Source organism: Phaseolus vulgaris, chromosome 1 (assembly GCF_051622355.1).
Source record: "Phaseolus vulgaris cultivar YP4 chromosome 1, ASM5162235v1, whole genome shotgun sequence".
Taxonomy (NCBI): Eukaryota; Viridiplantae; Streptophyta; class Magnoliopsida; order Fabales; family Fabaceae; genus Phaseolus; species Phaseolus vulgaris.
Genome location: NC_143498.1, coordinates 5,512,410 through 5,535,259, shown reverse-complemented (window position 1 = coordinate 5,535,259; position 22,850 = coordinate 5,512,410). Strand labels below are relative to the sequence as shown.

The 22,850-nt window shown below is 28.8% G+C and overlaps 2 protein-coding genes across 2 annotated transcripts; both read left to right on the top strand.

The window, feature by feature from the left end:
* The first annotated feature begins 503 nt into the window (after positions 1-503).
* Positions 504-4,214, top strand: LOC137816687 (receptor-like protein EIX2). Its single transcript, XM_068619940.2, has 2 exons — positions 504-3,220; positions 3,914-4,214. The coding sequence occupies exon 1, from the start codon at positions 554-556 to the stop codon at positions 3,191-3,193; it is 2,640 nt and encodes an 879-aa protein (XP_068476041.1). The 5' UTR covers positions 504-553; the 3' UTR covers positions 3,194-3,220; positions 3,914-4,214.
* A 9,883-nt stretch (positions 4,215-14,097) lies between these two features.
* On the top strand, positions 14,098-16,748 carry LOC137815352 (receptor-like protein EIX2). The gene has a single exon (XM_068618496.2). It carries the CDS (start codon positions 14,098-14,100, stop codon positions 16,732-16,734), a length of 2,637 nt encoding a protein of 878 aa, XP_068474597.2. The 3' UTR covers positions 16,735-16,748.
* The last annotated feature ends 6,102 nt before the right edge of the window (positions 16,749-22,850 follow it).

Genomic DNA, 22,850 nt, shown 5'->3' with positions numbered 1-22,850 from the left:
TGACATAAGTGACATTGATTTAATGTTATCGGAATCTCTCTCTTTTTTCATATTTCCTTTTACACCAATTATGTCCTTATTTAACCTCCACACACAAATATTTGTATTTGAAAGAGCTCGTTTTTAAATTACTGTAAATAATTTATCTGCTTCACTTGCTCACTTTTTCTTTTTCTTTTGTTGTGAAAAATATTGTGACCCGATTTAACACATGAATGCGTATCCTTGTTTATTTATTTATTTGATTTAACACATAAAAATAATCTTTTACATGAACCGAAAGCAAAATTTACATTATTTATTTAAAAAATAATCTTTTACATTAACTAAAAGCATCATTATTTTGAATTAAAAATAACAATTATTTATTTGAAAATTCAATATTATCATTATGGTTTTACTTTTAAAAAGTATCTTGAATTATTAAAGAATATGTATACGTAATACTCTTAATAATATGAAACTTTTAGGACTCCAATCACTATAAGTATAGTTTCTCTCCTTTACTTTGAAATCATCCATTCTAGCTTACCCCTCCATTTGTCTTGCAATCATGACTACACTTCCATCTCAAAAGGCAATCATTGTTTCGTGGTTGCTATGCGGAATCATATTCAACACTCGCTTATGCAGCTTCAGTATTCACTGCAACCAAAAGGACATGCATGCTCTCTTAAACTTCAAACAAGGAATCATAGATCCATCAGGTGTCCTTTCTTCATGGTCCACTAAACTAGATTGCTGTCAATGGAAAGGAGTCATGTGTAATAACATCACCAGTAGAGTCACTGGAATCAGTATTCGGTGTGCTACAACTCTTTCATCTTACAGGGACGAAGAAGATAAATCATATTGCCTTACAGGTTCCATTCACCTATCCTTGTTATTAGTGGAGTTGCAATTTCTAGATTACTTGGATTTGAGAAACAATGACTTCTTAGCATTACAATTTGATTATGTGCATAATCATAATTCTCATAATCTATCCATAGTTCCTTCTCCTCGTCAGTGTGTCAACTCTTCAACTCTTGGTCATCTTGATTTATCACTTAACAGGAATCTTGCCATCAGCAACCTTCAATGGCTTCCCTATATTTCCTCCTTGGAATATCTCAACCTCCGTGATATTGATCTTAGCAAAGAAACTAATTGGCTTCAACTAGTGACTATGCTTCCATCACTTTCATTCCTCAAAATGCGTGCTTGTCAACTTAAAGACTTGAGTTTGTCTCTTAACTATGCTAATTTTACTGCACTCAAAGTTCTTGATCTTTCTGCGAATGAATTTGACTCAGAGTTACCTAAGTGGCTATTCAATCTTAGTTCCAATATCTATGATTTAGACCTTAGCTCAAGTTCTTTAATAGGACATCTACCTAAGGCATTGTTAAATCTCCGAGAACTAGAAATTTTGGACTTGGAAGACAATAACTTTGATGGACCCCTTCCAGATTGGTTAGGTGAATTTGAACATTTAAAATATCTTATTCTAGGAGTAAACAAATTTTCTGGATCTATTCCCACAAATTTGGGAAATCTATCTTCCTTAATTACCTTGGCTATTGCCTCAAATCCATTGACAGGAGTTGTGTCTCAAAGAAATTTTGCCAAATTGTCAAAATTAAAGGAACTGCTTATATACTCATATTCCAGGTTAATCTTTGATTTTGACTCCCATTGGATTCCACCCTTTCAACTTGAAGAATTAGCTTTCGGGTTTTCAAATCCCAACCTTCCTGCGTGGTTATATACTCAACGATCTATTGAAAGGTTAACTATTTGGGAATCATCATTTGAGGCTCCAAACAAATTCTGGAATTTTGTATCAAGGATGACTAAAGTCCAATTACAAGGTAATTTGATAGACGGGAACATATCAAACGTGTTGTTGAACTCTACAATCATTGATCTCTCATCGAATGGTTTGAAAGGTTCCTTGCCTCAATTATCACCAAACGTTGTCTTTGTCAACTTATCAAATAATTCATTATCAGGAGACGTGTCTCCCCTATTATGTGATAATAAGATGTTGAATGGGAAAAACAGTCTGTTGTTCTTGGACATATCATTGAATAATCTATCTGGAGGGCTTACGAATTGTTGGAAGAATTGGAAATCTTTGGTTGCTATTCACTTGGGAAGCAATAATCTATCAGGTAAGATACCCTCATCAATGGGCTTTCTATCTAACCTCACCTCACTCCATTTGCATGAGAATAAGCTAAATGGAGAGATTCCTCCCTCATTGCAAAATTGTCGCTCTCTACTGGTCTTTAATGTTCGCAATAACCACTTATCAGGAAACATACCAGATTGGATATCTCACAGGGTAATGGCTCTCCAATTAAGGTCCAATCATTTTAGTGGTAAAATCCCTCCACAAATATGCCAAATGTCTTCCCTCATTATATTGGATATTGCACATAACACAATCTCTGGTCATATACCCAATTATCTTCCTAATATCAAAACCCTACTTTTCAATAATGTTTCAATAAACAAACTTTCTTTTTCCTTTCCTTCATCTGGTACACGTTACTATTTCAATGACGACAATCTTGAATTGGTTACAAAAGGTCAAGTATTAGAATATGAAAAAAACCTACACTTTATGACCTTAATTGATATGTCAAATAACAATTTGTCCGGAACAATACCTCCACAAATGTTTAGTCTAACTGGATTATCTTCCTTGAACTTATCCAACAATAAGTTATCAGGAAAAGTACTAAATGAGATAGGAAACATGAAAAACTTAGAGTCTCTTGATTTTTCAAGAAACCAACTTGAAGGTGAAATTCCTCAGAGCTTGTCTAGTTTGTCCTTTTTGGGTTACTTGAATCTGTCATTCAACAATTTTAGAGGCAAAATACCATCAGTGACACAACTTCAAGGGTTCACTACACTTAGTTACATGGGAAATCGTGATCTTTGTGGACCCCCACTTACCAAAATGTGCTTTCAACATGATAAACACAAAGACACAAAGCTTTTTGGGGAAGATGGAAATCAATCCGAATTTTGGCCATGGTTTTACATCGGAATAGAATCTGGATTTGTGACGGGCTTTTTGGGAGTTTGTTGTGCCATATTCTTGAACAGAAAACTAAGACATGCTTACTTCAAGTTTCTTTATGACTTGAGAGATCGATTTCATGTCATGGTGGTTGGCAGCATGAATTCCTTCCGTTAAGTTCAAACAAGTTACATACCAATATTGGTAAGTGAAAACCTTTTGTTAAAAAAATCATTTTAGTTTGTCTTTACATACTATTTCTTTCATAATTACTAAAATTTACTTTAATTATTTAACTTTTATCTTTTAATTTTTTTAATCTTTATGTATTGTTTGAATTACACTAATATTTATCTTCCACTTATTTAAAAACATATATAAATATAAATGAATTGAGTGTAGTACAGTTTTCTCAACTTATACATATGTGATATTTGTGTCTTAATTGAATTTTTGAAAAACATATATAAATATAAATTTTATTATTCTTGTAACTTATCAAAGCATAATAACAAAGTACATCAATATGCTTTAATTCGTCTAGTTTTACTTTTTATTTATCAAAATTGAGTCATGATAAAATGGACACTAGAATTAGGATAATTTGATTGACTACAAATCTGAGACCGTCTTAATAATATTTATATTTTAACAATATTTTTCTTTTTTTAAGTAGAACCTACAAATTCTTACATCTTAAAATGTGAAAAATATCAAATATAAGGATGTTTTATGAGTTTGATGAGAACCAATTATAAAAAAAAGTGAAAATACTTTAGAATTAATTGATGTTTTGTGATGTATTAAAATTTTTAAGTTGCAAAATTATATGATAATGAACATTTCCCTTTAATTTATTTATTCTAATAAAAATGCTTTTGTTATCTTATATCTTAGGCATTTCTCATTCTTTAAAAGGAAATAATCAAACATAGAAGAAGAAGACGTGATGGTGTAATTCGTGTGATAAAACTGCAAGCAATGTCAGCAGTGATGAACTTAATATTTTATTATTAATAGTTGGTTTATTTCGTTTTTTCTTTTTAAGTTGTGGTCATGGTTTCTTTTTATCTTTTCTTTTTCATTTATTCTGTATTATGCAAAGAGTGTTTATCTTTGTAGCATTTAATAAGTGAGAAGAGTAAAAGTTGTATCTTTTATATAGCAAAAGTTTATCATTCCACATTAACTTTGCACTAAATATTGTGGGCAATTTCAATAATTTTTCAAAAAAAAAAATAATATAGATCATCATCCACGAAATATATTATTTGATCAAACAACGGGTACTTGACGTTTTTGTATGAAAATGAATGGTGAAGCATCATGGCAACAAAGACTTGTTTACTCATTTCATGATTTTTTATTCTTTTATTAATTGGAAATTTTGTCATTCTATTATTATGTAGTAAAATAGTTTTTCTTTTTAGTTAGTAGTGATTTTTAAAATGTTCGTAGAAAGTAATGTTATAGTATTAGGGTTGGGGTTAGATTCTCTTTAGAAAAAGTAGTTAATAAGTTAGCTTGTTCTTGATAAGTTAAGTAAAGTTCTAAATTATACGTTCTAAGCTTATAAATTGGTTTATTTGAAGGGTATTTGATAAAGTAAATGAATAACTAATTTAGTTGGTACATGTAAAATTATATAAAATAACACAACTATAATTAAGTTTTATTATATTAATGAAATTTGTATTCTTTTGACAAAAATATATTACTGTATAATTATAATCATAATTTTAAAATAATTATTTTATTGAACGTTTTAGTACCTCTATTTATTTATTTTAAAAGTTGTATAGGCTTTTCTATTTTGAGAAGTCATCGTATTTAAAGGAGTTAATGTAATTAGTATTAATCAAATTTATTATTTTATTTCTTAATTGATTTGAACTACTGTTACATGAATTTATCTTTTGCAATTTTAATTTTCAAATAGTATTATATAATAAAATATTATTTATTTTAACTTAAAATGTTAAGTTTTTTTTAATTAAACTACATAAAAACAATTTATTCATTAAGTTCAAAACAATTTATTCATTGATTTGCCTCACAAAAAATCCTAGAGGAAAAAGTTATGGAGGAGAAAAAACCTCCATGGGAGAAAACCGGTTATAGTAAAATCAAGACACTAACGACACTCCAAGTTCTCATTCGCATAAACCTCATTTTATACGATGTTATCAACATAAGCTTCAACATTCAGCTTCAATATACATTATAATAAAATCATTAAATAAAAATCAATTTTATAAAAAAAATAATTAGTTATTATATTGACTAAATTAGATATTATTTTATAGACTTAAAAAAATTATTGATATCTAAATCAATTTTTATTATTGATAAATAGTTTCTAATATAGTATCTCATTAGCTACCAAGGTTTTAGATACCAACTTTAGAATCTAAATAATTAGTAGCTAAATCTTTAATATTTAATTAGATACCAATTTTAAAACTATTTATCAATAATAAAAACTAATTTAGATACTAATAATTTTTTTAGTCTCTAAATTATTATATAAATCTGTATATAATAATCGGTATCCAAATAGTAGTGGTAGAAGAAATCTAGGTACACAAACACGAAGATATAGAAAAGGGAGACTTGACGGTAGACTTCACATTATTAATATTAAGGAAGAGAGTTTACAAATAATTTTTGAATGAATGTTTTCCTTTTTAATAAATCAGCCTTCCTACACAACCTAATCAATTTGACTAAGGTTAACAAAATTTTCTAATAAATTTAGATGATTTAGCCAATAATAAATTCTTGAGTGTGAGGATGAGATTTCATGGTTTGGGGTGTCACATAGTATAGCTACACATTCTCCTTATAGACTTGTTAGACAGTCTTCATGCCTATTTATTATGTTCATTTTTTCTTTCTGCTTTCAAGTGACTTTTCTTAGAATAATATAGTTTCTTTCTCTTCCATCTTTTCTATTTCTCCCTTTTTCCTTTTTCTTATTCTCTCAGCTTTTGTCGAATGATATGAGTGTGATGATGGTGTCTCTTAGCTTTAACTACCAGATCAGACAAGTTCTTTTGTTATATTATAATTTTTATTATACTTATTATTATTATAATAATATTATTAATATTATAAATACTATAAATATTATTATTACTAATAATATTATTAATATTAATATCAATATTATCATTAATATCTATATTATTATTATTATAATTATTAAAAATATCCTGTATGGAATACTTTATATATGGATACAATCCGTATGTAATTATTCCCGCTTCATACGCTTCATGCAACACCTAATTTTATTTTTAGATTTTTGATAGGCTGCAACACATATGGTCCAATTAGAAAAAAAGGTGTTATAATTCTAATTGGATTTAGATGGAGACAATCAATATGAAATATTATTATTGATGCTAATATTTATATATTTTTTTTAATTTTTTAATTTTTTTATAATTTTAATATTATAAATTTTTCTTTAATTAAATTAAAAAAGTAATTAAACTCAAATTACTTTTCTAATTTAATTCTAACAACGTAATAAATCTTGAAATTATTTCAATTCTCTATAACCTTCTTTTATATTTTAATTTTTAATTATTTTTATTTAGTTTGTTCATGGCTTCTAATTCCCATCAAGAACTATACGAATCCAAATCCGTATATAAAAATCCGTATGTAACACTCACTTTACATATTTATCTGGATCCGTATGTAAAAATCGGTATGTAACACTTACTTTACATACGGATCTGAATCCGTATGTAAAAATCTATATATAATGCTCACTTTACATATGAATCTGGATCTGTACATAAAAATCCGTATGTAACGCTCACTTTACATACGAATTTGGATTCGTATGTAAAAAATTGTATGTAATGCTCACTTTACATACAAATCTGAATCTGTATGTAAAAATCTGTATGTAACACGTACTTTACATACAAATCTAAATCCGTATGTAAAACTTCGTATGTAATGCTCACTTTACATACGGATCCAGATCTGTATGTAAAAATTTGTATCTAACGTTTATTTTACATACAAATCCAAATCCGTATGTAATGCTCACACACACATTAATGGAATAGTACCTTAATACAAATTTTAAATTAGTAAAAATAATACGAGGAGAAATTTTATTAATTAATGCAGATATAAAATAATTTGAGTTTATTAAAAAAATCACTTTTATGTTTTGTTTTAAAATCATCTATGAAGAAGGTCTATCGAGACAAGGTGTGAACCCTGAACCAAGTTGAATGGAAGAAACACGTCGGGATGAGGGGTCAACCAGTGACGGGTCTTCCCTGCCATGAAACATAAATAGATGTTGGAAAGAGTTTACCTATTCTAAACATAAGTGACATTCATCTACGTAATCCTATTTTTAGAACACTCAATTCCTCCCTTTCTATATTTTCTTTCATACCAATCCTATTTTTTCCTAATTTCCGTACACAATATTTTCCATTTAGAACATTGCTCATTTTACAAATTACTATAAAAAAACTTATCTTGCTCACTGTTTATATTGTCGTGAAAATTATTATATAACAGATGAATATGTATTCTTGTTTATTTATTTGAGAATTTCATTAGTTTTAAATGATGACTACGCATTTCTTAAGTCTGTATGGTTAAAAGTGTTGTTTGTTTTTGAAAGGTTCAAGATCAACATTCTTGGTTGTGTTTGTAATCTTATTTGATTGCTTTAGTGAACTCTTAGTAGTGTGCTGAGGACTAGATGTACCTTTTGGTTAAGAGTGAACCAATATACTTTTATTTGGTGTTATCTCTTTCTTTCCTACTATGATATTTGTCATATAGAAACGGTTTTAACAAAATAAATTAATATAACTATTATTCAATTTATCCCATTATTTTATTAACTAAATCATTACTAGAAAATTATTAAATAGAAATCAATTTTAGAGAAAAAAATAATTAGTTGTTATATTGACTAAATTAAATATTATTTTATAGACCAAACAATTTATTGGTATCTAAATTAATTTTCGTTATTGATAAATAGTTTCTAAATTGGTATCTAATTATTTAGATTCTTGAGATGGTAGCTAATTAAATACCAATTTAGAAACTATTTATCAATTAGAAAAATTGATTTAGATACCAATAATTTTCTAATCACTAAAACAATATATAATTTAGTCAATATAGTAACTAATTATTTTTCTAAAATTAGTTTATATTTAAGTTCTTGTAGTGAATGTTTATTTTTTTTAAAATAAATTATTCATTTCTGTATAGTCTATATTTTAAAAAGTATATCCTAAAAATTTATTAAAGGATATGGATACCAGAGTTACAGAAGGATTCTAATTATCAGTTGTTTCTCTTTATAGAAAAGAATAATTGGGTGTCTTTTCTAATTATCAGTTATTTCTCTTTATAGAAGGGAATAACCTTTATTTTATCTTTGTGTGTTATGATTCTAGTATTTAATATTGATTATTTCCTTCTTTAGTTAAACCCTAGAATGAGTGTACTACTTGTATATATTCAGACCATTTGTTTTGATTTGAATAATAAGAAAAAAGAGATATTCATTCTCATATCCTTTGTCTTCAGTTTACTCTTTTGTTCATCTCTGTTCCCTTTTGTTCATCTCTGTTCTATTTTGTAATATGGTATCAGAGCTCTGACAGAGCTCTGCTTGCTACATTTATTCATGGGTAAAGTTGATGATCCCTCACAAGATCTTAATTCACCTTACCATGTTAGTTCATTAGATAATCTTTCCTTTCTTATTGTCCCTATTATTCTTGAGGGACCAAATTATCATCATTGGTCTCGTTTGTTTCAAATTAGCCTAATTTCAAAGAACAAAATAGGTTTCATTGATGGAACTATAGAAGCTCCCAATCGTACCAAATCATTGTTTCCAACATGGCAGAGAGCCAATATGTTGGTTGTTTCGTGGATTCTCAAGGCTGTTTCTCAATCCATCGCGCAGAGCATCATCTGTATGGACAATGCCTTTGACATATGGAATGATTTAAAGGAAAGGTTCTCACAAGGAGACATGATTCGTATTTATGATATCCAGGAGATGATTTCTTCTTTTAAACAAGGTGAGTTGACTGTTACAAACTATTTCACTCAGTTAAAAATTCTTTGGGATGAACTTGATCTTTTCCGCCCGCTATCCGCTTCTTCATGTGCCTCTAAATGCAATACTCTTGTAAATGTTTCTAAATATAAAACACAAGACCAGATTATCAAATTTCTAAGGGGGCTAAATGATAATTATTCGACTGTGAGAACTCAAATTTTATTGATGGACCCTTTGCCATCATTGAATAAAGTTTGCTCTCTTGTTACACAACAAGAGAGGCAAATATTTGGTGATCAATCCAAGGCAATGATTGCTACTAGCGAAGGAGGTTATAAAAACAATGCTACAACCTATGGCAGAGGTGCTGGATACGGAAGAGGAAGCAATGGAAGAGGATATACTTCCAAAATTTGTAGTCATTGTGGAAGGACAGGGCATACCATTGATACATGCTATAAAAAGCATGGCTTTCCACCTCATTTCAAGTTCAAAAATCAGAATCATGAAGGTTCAAAGTCAGAAATGGAGTCTCAACAAATTGGTTTTACTCCTGAGCAGTATCAAACATTGTTAGCTCTTTTACAACAGACCAAATCCAGTGGCAATGCTTCTAATCAAGTCTCTATTATTCCCTCCAATCCCTCCAATCAAACAGGTAATAATTTTATTTCTTCTTCTTTTAGTTCTTGGATTATTGATAGTGGTGCTACTGATCACATTTGTTCATCTTTAACTTATTTCACTTCATATCATCAAATTGATCCTATTTATGTCAAATTACCAAATGGAAATCAAGTCATTGCCAATTATTTTGGAAGTGTTTTTCTCAATCAAAACCATGTCATAGACAATGTTTTGTACATTCCTTGCTTCAATTTTAATCTTCTTTTCGTAGCAAAATTGATTGATAAACTATCTTGTGTTATATTACCTTTGACTCTAATGGTTGTCACATTCATGACAAAATAACAATGAAGATGATTGGAATCGCTAAGACGCAAGATAGACTTTATATACTCAGGATCCCATCTTACCAGAAATTTCAAATCAAACCCCTTGAATGTACACACACCATCAATACTATTAATGTCAGTGCTAGTGATCTAGAAACCCTTTGGCATTTTCGATTAGGTCATATTTCAAATAAATGTATTGATGTTATCAAGAATAAATTTCCTTTTGTTAAATATAACAAATCTTTTGTTTGTGATGTTTGTCATTTTGCAAAGCAAAAAAGACTTTCTTTTCCTATTAGTACATCTAAATCAAAAAAATGTTTTGATTTGATTCATGTAGATGTTTGGGGACCATACTCAATACCATCAATTCATGGTCATAAATATTTTTTGACCATAGTTGATGACTATTCGAGGTACACATGGATTTTTCTTTTGAAAAAAAAATCTGAAGTTGTTAAGGTTTTGGAAAATTTTGTTATTTTTGTTCAAACACAGTTTGAGACAACAATAAAAATAATAAGAAGTGATAATGGAACTGAATTTTTCATGACTAATTTTTTTGTCAATAAAGGAATAATACATCAAACATCATGTGTCAATACTCCACAACAAAATAGTATAGTTGAAAGGAAACGTGGTCATTTATTAGATGTAGCAAGAGCTCTTATGATACAATCTCATTTACCCAACATTTATTGGTCATATTCTGTGATACATGCTGCGCATATTATAAACATGCTTCCCACACCTGTTTTAAACTATTTTTCTCCTCATGAAATGCTTTTCAAAACTGATGCAAATTTTAATGGATTAAAGGTGTTTGGTTCTTTATGTTATGCTAGCACCTTGTCAACAAATAGAAGAAAATTTGATCCAAGAGCATCAAAATGTGTTTTTATTGGTTTTCAACGGGGGACAAAAGGATATATTTTGTTGAATATTCAATCAAGAGAAATTTTTGTGTCTATGGATGTTGTCTTTTATGAACATGTTTTTCCATACCAAAGGGTTCAAGATACTAGCAATGAAACTAACAATCCCGACGTTACTGATCAAATTTTGTTTGCTGAAGATCAATTTGTCTTAAGTCAGCCATCACAAGCCATTCTTGCACCTTGTGATAATACACCTTGTGATAATTTTGAAAATAGCAGTGATAATAATTGTGAGTCACAAATTGAGGTTTCAGAAGAAGATTGTTCCCATATAGACCAAAACCTCAATGAAAATCATGATATAGAACAAAGTTCTGAATCAGATCCATCTGTCCGAATGAGCACAAGAATAAAAAAATCACCTGAGTATTTAAAGGATTATCATTGTAATCTTAATGTTTCCAGTACATCTTCAAGCGTTAAATATCCTTTTTGAATTCTGTTTTGTCTTATAGCAATTTATCACCTTCTTACAAATCTTTTGTTATGTCTATTTCTTCACATGTTGAGCCAAACACTTATTCTGAAGCTGTGAAACATGACTGTTGGAGAAAAGCTATACAATGTGAGATATCTTCTTTAGAGTCAAATCAAACTTGGGAGACTGCTCTTCTGCCTCAGAACAAAGCTGCCATAGGTTGCAAATGGGTATTCAAAATAAAATATAAGGCTGATGGAACAATTGAAAGGTATAAAGCAAGGTTAGTGGCAAAGGGATATACACAAACAGAAGGCATTGACTACCTCAATACTTTCTCTCCAGTAGCAAAGATGACCACCATAAGGTTGCTTCTTTCTTTAGCTTCTATTTATAATTGGGAATTGAAACAATTAGACATAAACAATGCCTTTTTACATGGAGATTTGAAAGAAGATGTATACATGGTTGCTCCTCCTGGATTGACTTCTATTCCACCAGAAAAAGTTTGTAAACTAAAAAAGGCTTTATATGGCCTTAAACAAGCCAGCAGAGAATGGTTTGCCAAACTGTCATCATTTTTGCTTTCTATGGGATATACTCAATCTATGAATGATCATTCCTAGTTCATTAATTCTTCTGAAGGATCTTTTACAGCATTATTGGTATATGTGGATGATATAATATTAGTAGGAAATGATAAAGAAGAGATTGTTCGAATCAAACAAGCCTTGAATCAGACATTCAAGATTAAAGATCTTGGGAATTTAAGATACTTTCTTGGTCTAGAAGTAGCAAGAAGTAAGACAGGAATAATGGTAAATCAAAGGAAATATGCATTGGAATTATTAACCGATGCAGGTCTTTTAGCCTGCAAACCTGCACCCACTCCTATTGATAATCATGAGAAATTCTCTTCTACTGGAAGTATTCCTTTCACAGATATTCAAGCCTACAGAAGATTGATTGGAAGACTTATGTATCTCACTAATACCCGACCTGACATAACATTTTCTGTGCAACAACTTTCTCAATTTCTTGCTAAGCCTACAATTGTTCACTATAATGCAGCGATTAGAATTCTCAGATATATCAAAGGGGCTCCAAGTCTTGGTCTATTTTTCTCTTCCACTACTTATGTTCATCTTAAAGCCTTTTGTGATAGTGATTGGGGCACCTGCAGTGATTCAAGACAATCAGTGACTGGTTTTAGTGTGTATCTTGGGAATTCTCTCATATCTTGGAAATCAAAGAAGCAAGGAACAATATCAAAGAGTTCTTGTGAAGCTGAATACAGGGCAATGACCACTGTTACATGTGAAATTCAATGGCTAACTTATCTTCTTCAAGATTTCAAAGTTCCTTTTGAGCAACCATCTCTTTTATATTGTGACAATGACTCAACAAGATACATTGCAGCAAATCCAGTATTTCACGAGCGTACAAAACATACATATAGAAATAGATTGTCACGTGGTCAGAGAAAAATTAAAGAAGGGTCTCATCCATTTGCTTCCCATTTCCACCACAGAGCAACTGGCTGATATTTATACCAAAGCTTTAAGTCCTCAATCTTTTAAGAATATTTGTTCCAAGGTGGGTCTCATCAATATTTGCTCTCCAGCTTGTGGCGGGGTATTAAAGGATATGGATACCAGAGTTACAGAAGGATCCTAATATTAATTGGGAGTCCTTTCTAATTATCAGTTGTTTCTCTTTATAGAAAAGAATAATTGAGTGTCTTTTCTAATTATCAGTTATTTCTCTTTATAGAAGGGAATAACCTTTATTTTATCTTTGTGTGTTATGATTCTAGTATTTAATATTGATTATTTCCTTCTTTAGTTAAACCCTAGAATGAATGTACTACTTGTATATATTCAGACCATTTGTTTTGATTTGAATAATAAGAAAAAAGAGATATTCATTCTCATATCCTTTGTCTTCAGTTTACTCTTTTGTTCATCTCTGTTCCCTTTTGTTCATCTATGTTCTATTTTGTAATAAAATTTAATAAAAATGTGTTTTCAAATTACAAATTGAATATATAAAAACATAAAAATATCAAAATATAAATTACTAAAAGTAACATTTATCTTTTAATAAATTAACCTAAATCATTTTTTTTTACATTTTTACAATGAATTACTTTTAGTTTTCTAAAGATTATTTTGGTTTTTTTTTATTTTTTTAAGATCTTTTTGGTTTTCTTTAACAATTAAATATTTCCATTTTTCATAATAATTAAAATTTACACGGAGGCACGCGCAGACATAATGGAAGTACTACTACAGTGTTGTTTAAACATCACAGGCCATTAATAGACCACTAGGATGTTATAGTGTTACAAATCAAGAACTCAATAACAACACATATTCTTATTTATTTAAATTGAGAAGTTAGATTTGTAAATGAAAAAATGAATTTTATTTATTACAATAATAGTAAGTGCATGATATTCACATTTTTGGGTGGTAAGTGTGAACTATGAACCATGCTTCAATGTTTCAATTTTCAAAACATTCCAATGAGAATGGAAGAAAGACGTTGGGGTGAGGGGTCTTCCCTGCCATGATACATGCACAGTGCATGAGAAACACATGGCAATGCACCCAAAACTTCATCTCTCTCAAAACCTTATATAATATTCTTCTACTACCACTATCTCAAAACCCTACATTTCTCTTTTAATCATGACTACATTTCACTCTCAAAATCCAATCATTCTTTTATGCTTGTTTTGCGGAATTATGTTCAACAATGGCCTCTGCAACTTCAATATTCACTGCAATCAACAAGACATGCATGCTCTCTTAAACTTAAGACAAGGAATCACAGATCCATCATGTGTCCTTTCTTCATGGTCCACTAAACTAGATTGTTGCAAATGGAAAGGAGTCATGTGTAACAACATCACAAGTAGAGTTACTGGAATCAGTCTTCCGTGTTCTACAACTATTTCATCTAACAGGGACGAACAAGATAAATCACATTGCCTTACAGGTTCCATTCACCTATCTTTGTTGTTAATGGAATTGGAATTTTTAGATTACTTGGATTTGACAAACAATGACTTCTTAGCATTGCAATTTGATTATGAGCATAAACATAATTGTCATAGTCTATCCATACCTACTTTTCCTCGTCAGTGTGTCAACTCGTCAACTCTTGGTCATCTTGATTTATCATCTAACTCGAATCTTGCTATCAACAACCTTCAATGGCTTCCCTACATTTCCTCCTTGGAATATCTTGACCTTTATGATATTGATCTTAGCAAGGAAACTAATTGGCTTCAATTAGTGACTATGCTTCCATCACTTTCATTCCTCGAAATGGGTTTGTGTCAACTTAAAGACTTGAGTTGGTCTCTTCACTATGCTAATTTTACTGCACTCAAAGTTCTTCATCTTTCTGGAAACAAATTTAAGTCAGAGTTACCTAAGTGGCTATTCAATCTTAGTTCCGGTATCTATGATTTAGACCTTAGCTTAGATTCTTTAATAGGACATCTACCCAATGCGTTGTTAAATCTTCGAGAACTGGAAATCTTGAACTTGTTTGGCAATCACTTTGATGGACCCATACCAGATTGGTTAGGTGAATTCGAACATTTAAAATATCTTGATCTTGGAATAAACAAGTTTTCTGGATCTATTCCCGTGAATTTGGGAAATCTATCTTCCTTAATCACCTTGGATGTTACCATAAATCCATTGACAGGAGTTGTGTCTGAGAAAACTTTAGCCAAATTGTCAAAATTAAAGAATTTGAATATTTACTCAACATCATCGTTAATCCTTGATTTTGACTCCCATTGGATTCCACCCTTTCAACTTGAAGAATTACTTCTCAGGTTTTCAAATCCCAACCTTCCTGCGTGGTTATATACTCAACGATCTATTGAAAGTTTAACTATTTGGGAATCATCATTTGAGGCTCCAAACAAATTCTGGAATTTTGTATCAAGAATGAATGAAGTCAGATTAGGAGGTAATTTGATAGACGGGAACATGTCAAACGTGTTGTTGAACTCTACAGTGATTGATCTGTCATCGAATGGTTTGAAAGGTTGTTTGCCTCAATTATCACCAAACGTGGTCATTGCCTTGTTATCAGATAATTCATTATCAGGAGACTTAGCTCCCCTCTTATGTGATCATAAGATGTTGAATGGGAAAAACAATTTGTTGTTCTTGGACATATCACAAAATCATTTATCTGGAGGACTTACAAATTGTTGGAAGAATTGGAAATCTTTGGTTGTTATTCACTTAGGAAGCAATAATCTATCAGGCAAGATACCCTCATCAATGGGCTTTCTATCTAACCTCACCTCACTCTATTTGAATGACAATAAGCTAAATGGAGAGATTCATCCCTCATTGCAAAGTTGTCACTCTCTATTGGTCTTTAATGTTCGCAATAATCACTTATCGGGAAACATAGATTGGATACCTCACAGTGTAATGGCTCTCCAATTAAGGTCCAATCATTTTAGTGGTAAAATCCCTCCACAAATATGCCAAATGTATTCCCTCATTATATTGGATATTGCACATAATGCAATCTCCGGTTATATACCCACTTGTCTTCATAATGTCAAAACCCTACTTTTCAACAATGTTCCACACAACAAACTTTCTTTTTCCTTTCATACATCTGGTAAGGTTTACGTCTATGAAGATGAAACTCTTGAATTGGTTACTAAAGGTCAAGTATTAAAATATAAAGAAAACCTACACTTTATGACCTTAATTGATATGTCAAGTAACAATTTGTCCGGAACAATACCTCCACAAATGTGTAGTCTCATTGGATTGTGTTCCTTGAACTTATCCAACAATAATTTATCAGGAAAAATACCAGATGAGATAGGAAACATGAGAAACTTAGAGTCTCTTGACTTTTCAAGAAACCAACTTGAAGGTGAAATTCCTCAAAGCTTATCCAATTTGTTCTTTTTGAGTTATTTGAATATTTCATTCAACAATTTGAGAGGAAAAATACCATCAGGCCCACAACTTCAGGGATTTACTACTTTAAGTTATATGGGCAACAATGATCTTTCTGGACCCCCACTTACCAAAATGTTCTTTCAAGATGATAAACATAAAGACAAAAAGCTTTTTGGGGAAGATGGAAATTATTCTGAATTTTGGCTATGGTTTTACATCGGAATAGAATCTGGATTTGTGATGAGCTTTTTGGGAGTTTGTTATGTCATATTCTTCAACAAAAAACTGAGACATGCTTACTTCAAGTTTCTTTATGACTGGAGAGATCGACTTCATGTTACGGTGGTTGTCAAGATGAATCCCTCCCGTTAAGCTCAAACAGGTTGCATACCCATACTGGTAAGTGAAAACCTTTTATTTAAAATATCACTTTAGTTTGTCTTTACATACTCTTTCTTTCATAATTACTAAGATATACTTTAATTCTTTAACTTTTATCTTTTAAAAATGCTTTTGTCATGGTTTAGTTATTTATTCTAATAAAAATGCTTTTGTTATCTTATATTTTAGGCCTTTCTCATTCTTCAAAAGGGAATAAGTCATCAAACGTAGAAGAAGAAGACGTGATGGTGTAATTCGTATGATAAAACTGCAAGTAATGTCAGTAGTGATGAACTTAATACTTTATTATTAATAGTTGGTGTATTTTGTTTTTTCTTTTTAATGTTGGTCATGGTTTTCTATTTTATCTTTTCTTTTTCATTTATTCTGTATTATGCAAAGAATGTTGATCTTTGTAGCATTTAATAAGTAAGACGAGTCAAAGTTGTATCTTTTATATAGCAAAAGTTATCATTCCACATTAACTTTGCACTAAATATTGTTGGCAATTTCAATAATTTTTCAAAAAACATAATAATATAGATCATCATCGATGAAATATATTATTTGATCAAAGAACGGGTACTCTACGTCATTTCAATTAATTTTTATTCTTTTATTAATTGGAATTTTTGTCATTCAATAATTAGTATGTAGTAAAATAGTTTTTTATTTTAGTTAGTAGTGATTTTTAAAATGTTCCTAGAAAGTAACGTGATAGTATTAGGGTTGGGGTTAGATTCTCTTTAGAAAAACTAGTTAAAAAGTTAGTTTCTACTTGATAAGTTAAGTAAAGTTCTAAACTACGTTCTAAGCTTATCAATTGGTTTATTTGAAGGGTATTTGATAAAGTAAATGAAAAATTAATTTAGTTGGTACATGTAAATTTATATAAAATAACACAACTATAATTAAGTTTTATTATATTAATAAAATTTGTATTCTTTTGACAAAAATATATTATTATATAATTATAATCATAATTTTTAAAATAATTATTTTTGTTGAATGTTTTAGTACCGCTATTTATTTATTTTAGAAGTTGTATAGGCATTTTCTATTTGGAGAAGTCATCTTATTTAAATGAGTTAATGTAATTAGTATTAATTAAATTTATTTTTTTATTTCTTATTTAATTTGAACTACTGTTACTGAATTTATCTTTTGCAATTATTATATAATAAAATATTATTTACTTCAACTTAAAATGTTAAGTTTTTTTTTAATTAAAGTCTCCATGGGAAAAAACGCATTTGGTTAAAACTATATCCGCTCATAAAACTCGTGGGTGAAATAGATCAGTTTGCACATGCAAAGATACATTAAAAATTTTAGTATCTATTTGAATACAAACAACTTACTCAACTCGTTAAACAATGTGCAACTGAGAGAAGCAAGAGACATTGAATTAAGCTTCGTGATGCACCTCACGAAGTAAAACATGTTTAACTCATGGGTTGTGCGAGTTGTCATTACTTACTTAGGGTGATAACGCAAACTTACTCCTCCTCGTGTTATGGTCTGCCTCGTGTAAAAAATGCGCGGGTTCTTTTTTCTGACTCGTCTCACATAAGAAATAATTGACAAATTTGTGGATCAGTCCGTATAATTTTTTTTTTTTAAATTAAAATTTTATTAATTATAAAAAAAAACTTATTTTTATTGTTGAAAATTAAAATTGTATTCCTATTTCAATTTATTTAATTAAGATAAAAATATGAATTCAAGTATATTATTTACATGTATGTTAATTTTGTTGTTTTTGCTTGACTTGTGCGTTTGGTTAAAAAATTGAGATAGACTCATCCAATAATGACCGGTACACAACATTAAATATTGGTGGCAATTTTAATAATTTTTCAAAAAATAATAATATAAAGCATCATCTCCACGAAATATATTATTTAATCAAACAACGACATTTTTTATTAAAAAGAATAGTGAAGCACCATGGCAAAAAAACTTGTTTACGTCAACCTAATTTTTATTATTTAAGAATCACTATAAAATTATTAAATTAATATTAATTTTAGAAAATAAATAATTAGTTATTATATTAATTAAAAATTATAAATAATATTAATATATATAATAATAGTTGTTAACCAAAACATTGGTAGTTAATTAAATACTAATTTAAAAATTATTTATTAATAATAAAAATTATTTTAAATATTAATATTTTTTTAATTTTTAAAATATTATTTAATTTAATTAATATAATAACTAGTTATTTTTTATTTTTAAAATTAATTTTTATTTTTAAAATTAATTTTTATTTAATAATTTCCTTGTAATGAATTTTATCATTTTATTTTATGATTAGTATGTAGTAAAATAGTTTTTTTTATTTTAGTTAGTAGTGATTTTTAAAGTGTTCGTAGAAAGTAAAGTGATAGTACTAGGGTTGGTGTTAGATTCTCTTTAGAAAAACTAGTTAATAAGTTAGTTTCTACTTTATAAGTTAAGCAAGCTTCTAAATTGTACGTTCTAAGCTTATAAATTAGTTTACTTTAATGATATTTGATAAAGTAGATGATAACCTAAATTAGTACACGTAAAATAACATAAAATAATATAACTATATAAGTTTTATTATATTAATGAAATTTGTATTCTTTTTAACAAAAATATGTTATTATGTACTTATAATCATAATTTTTAAAATAATTATTTATATTAAACTTTTTAGTACCTCTATTTTTTTAAAGTTGTATGGGCTTTTTTATTTGTACAAGTCATCTTATTCAAATGAGTTAATGCAATTAGTATTAATCTAATTTTTTTTATTTCTTAATTTGAACTACTGTTACATTGAATTTATCTTTTGCAATTTTATTTTTCATATAATATCATATAATAAAATACAGTATTCACATCGAATTAAAATGTTAAGTCTATTTTCAATTATACTACATAAAAAAATTAAAAAGCAATCCAACAAATACTAAAAATAATTTAATAATTAATTATCTTTATAAAATTGAAATGAGTATCAAAAAGAAATTAAGAACATTAAAATTATGTATTATAATATAAGGGTAATAATGAAAGAAAATTAAATAAGTTACAAGTTACAAACTAATCGTAATAAATTATAGTTTATAAACTAGAAACTTCTAAAATAAACTATTTTTGACTACATACCAAATACTTTTTTCTTGGTGAAAGTAGTTTATAAGCTAGTTAAATGTTAGTAACTTGTCTATTATATTTTATGACCCAGCTTATAACACTATAAGAAAATTATTGAAGTTACTATTTGACTAAACTACAAATCATTTTATAAATTAAAAAAGTTATTGATATCTAAAATAGTTTTTATTATTAAAAGAATTTCTAAAATGGTTTCTAAATTGGTATTTAACCATTAGCTACTAAGATTTTAGTTACTTACTACTTTATATTCTAAATTAGTCTTTATTAATCTTTTAAAGACTAATTTATAATCTAAAATATTAGTAGATAAAACTTAGATAGCTAATTTAGATACTAATTTAGAAATTATTTTAGTTTTTTTTTATAATAGAAATTACTTTAAATATGAATAATTTTTTAGTCTCTAAATTAGTATCTAATTTAGTCAATATAGTGACTAGTTATTTTTTGTCTCTAAATTTAATCACTGTTTAATGATTTTCTTGTAGTGTAATGGGGAATATCCTTTACCCTAATTTTGTCGCAAAATCCACCACTTCTTAAGTTTTTTTTTCGATAATAGAGTTAGAAGTTAGAGTTGTTGGTGATTAAGGAGGGTGTTGTTGATCCAAATCATTTTTTTCATGTGCAAGGTAAGGACGGTACAATATGCATGTAGGAGGAAGAGAAACTCGTCCACACTACCTTGCGACCAATAGAGAATGGACACTACTAGCTTTGCATCGAAATTAGACATATTAAAATTACACTTAGTTTGTGTATATTATTTTGACCCCCTAAATTTATTGGTCTAGATCCACAAGTAGATCTTACCAAGAACACTCTTAATCACCAAATATATTACGTGCTTTGGAACTTGATATTCTTGTTATAGTTTTGTTTTAGAAAGATGTTTTGGGGGTTAAAGAAAGAAATCATATATAACAATTATTGGATTTGACTACCAAGCGACGTGAAACTGCTTGATATAGTAGAACAAGTTCCATTGTCGAGAGTTAACATGTAAGAGTGACCTAAAATCTTCTAATATTTTGTCTTCAAAGACGATGTTAATGTTCCAATCTCGTCCGCTTAAAATAACATTGTTAAAGACAATCACCATATTTAATGTATTGTTTGCATTTGATCTTGATGCTTGCATCATATTTTTATCATTAAAAAGTGTCTTGGTGGATTAAAAGAGGAGAAACTACCAATAACCTCAATTTTTAAGTGATTTGATACTTTCGGACATATCGAACAAGCAACTCATTTGAGGTCTAACTGGTACGAATGACTAGATCCTTCATTTTTCTCCCCATAGAGGTGTAGTTGCACTCATATGGATATGGTTGCGTTCACATGAGTGGGAGAGACACATTAATATAGAAAATTATATCAAATAGAGGTGTTTATTTAGTAAGATAACCCGAAGACCCAATTCAACCCAAACAAAATGAATTGAGTTTCTTTATGATGGGGTCAAATCCAATACAACACAATCTAACTCAATCTCTTACGAGTTGGGTCTTGGATTCAACATATGAAACTTATCATCCAATCCACCCTGACCAAAATTATTAAATAATATTAATATTCATAAAATAAAGTAATATATTTATTATTTAATTTACCCTATCATTTTATTAACTAATGTGTATTTTTTTGAAATATTAAATTATTAAAATATTAAATAGTGTAGTCTATTTTTAAAAAAAACTTATTCTAAAAAATTTAACAAAAAAATGTTTCCGAATTATAAATTTTAACAAGATCAAAATTCAAAATATGTGACTTAATTTACCTATCATTGTTCAATTTAATAAGGGTTGGTTAAGTCATATGTCTTATTTGCATATTAATTATTTATATAGTTAGTGAACGTGTCTTACTTGCATATATTTTTGTCCAATTAGTATAGGTAGATAAACTCGTATGTTATATTATATATAAAGAATTGCATTAAAGATTTTCCCATAAGGTTATGGTTGATTTCACATGAGTGTGGGAGATGTAGTACTAGAAAATATTGTCTTGAGGTTCAATCATAGATGTGTGAGTTTGTCTAAAAGGATGTGAAAGACATGATATTGTAGAAAATTATATTAGAGATTTATCCATTGGGTTATGTCTGACCTCACATGGATGTGTGAGATGCATTAATATAGAAAACTGCATAAAAAAAATCTCACTTGGTTGTTACTACATCTACATGAGTGTTAGAGGTGTGCTAATAGAGAAAATTGCAATAAAAGTTTCTCCACAAAGGTGTAATCACAATCACAAGTGTGTGGCAGGTGCAAGTGGTACACTAGAAGATAAAATTGCATAAAAATAATAGAAGTTTGATCCTCTCTACATGACTGTAAGATGAACATTAGTAAAGAAAATTACATCAAATATCTGTCCTTAGGGTTGTGGGTGAGAACACATAGGTGTGGAGAATTGTTGCTTGATAAATGATTTAGAAGAGAGCTATTATTATCTTGTTGTAGGTTTAAGCTCCACATATAAGACTCCAAATGTTTTTATTGAAAATAAATTTCTTTGATCATGTTCTCAATAAACAAAATCTTTGATCTTTATGACTCAAGTAATGGATAGTAAAGAAGAATTATTTAAACTCTAATAAAAAACATGCAATAATTAAATAAAAACTCACTTACACATGATCTTTCGATACTCAAATTAATAAATAATTTATTATATTATATCATTGGACGTTAGAGTAATTTAAGAACTAAAACAAAGATTCTTATAAAAAAGGTTAGATTAAATCAAACAAATGGAATGATTTAAGAATTGAAATTGCATTACTTAATTTATTTAGGTTGGACATCAAAATGATTTAAGAATAAATCATGCTACTTATAACTAAAAGTAATGTGATTTAAGAATTAAAATTGTGTTGATAAGATTATTTAGACTACATGCTGGAATGATTTTAAGAATCGAAGTTACACCACTTA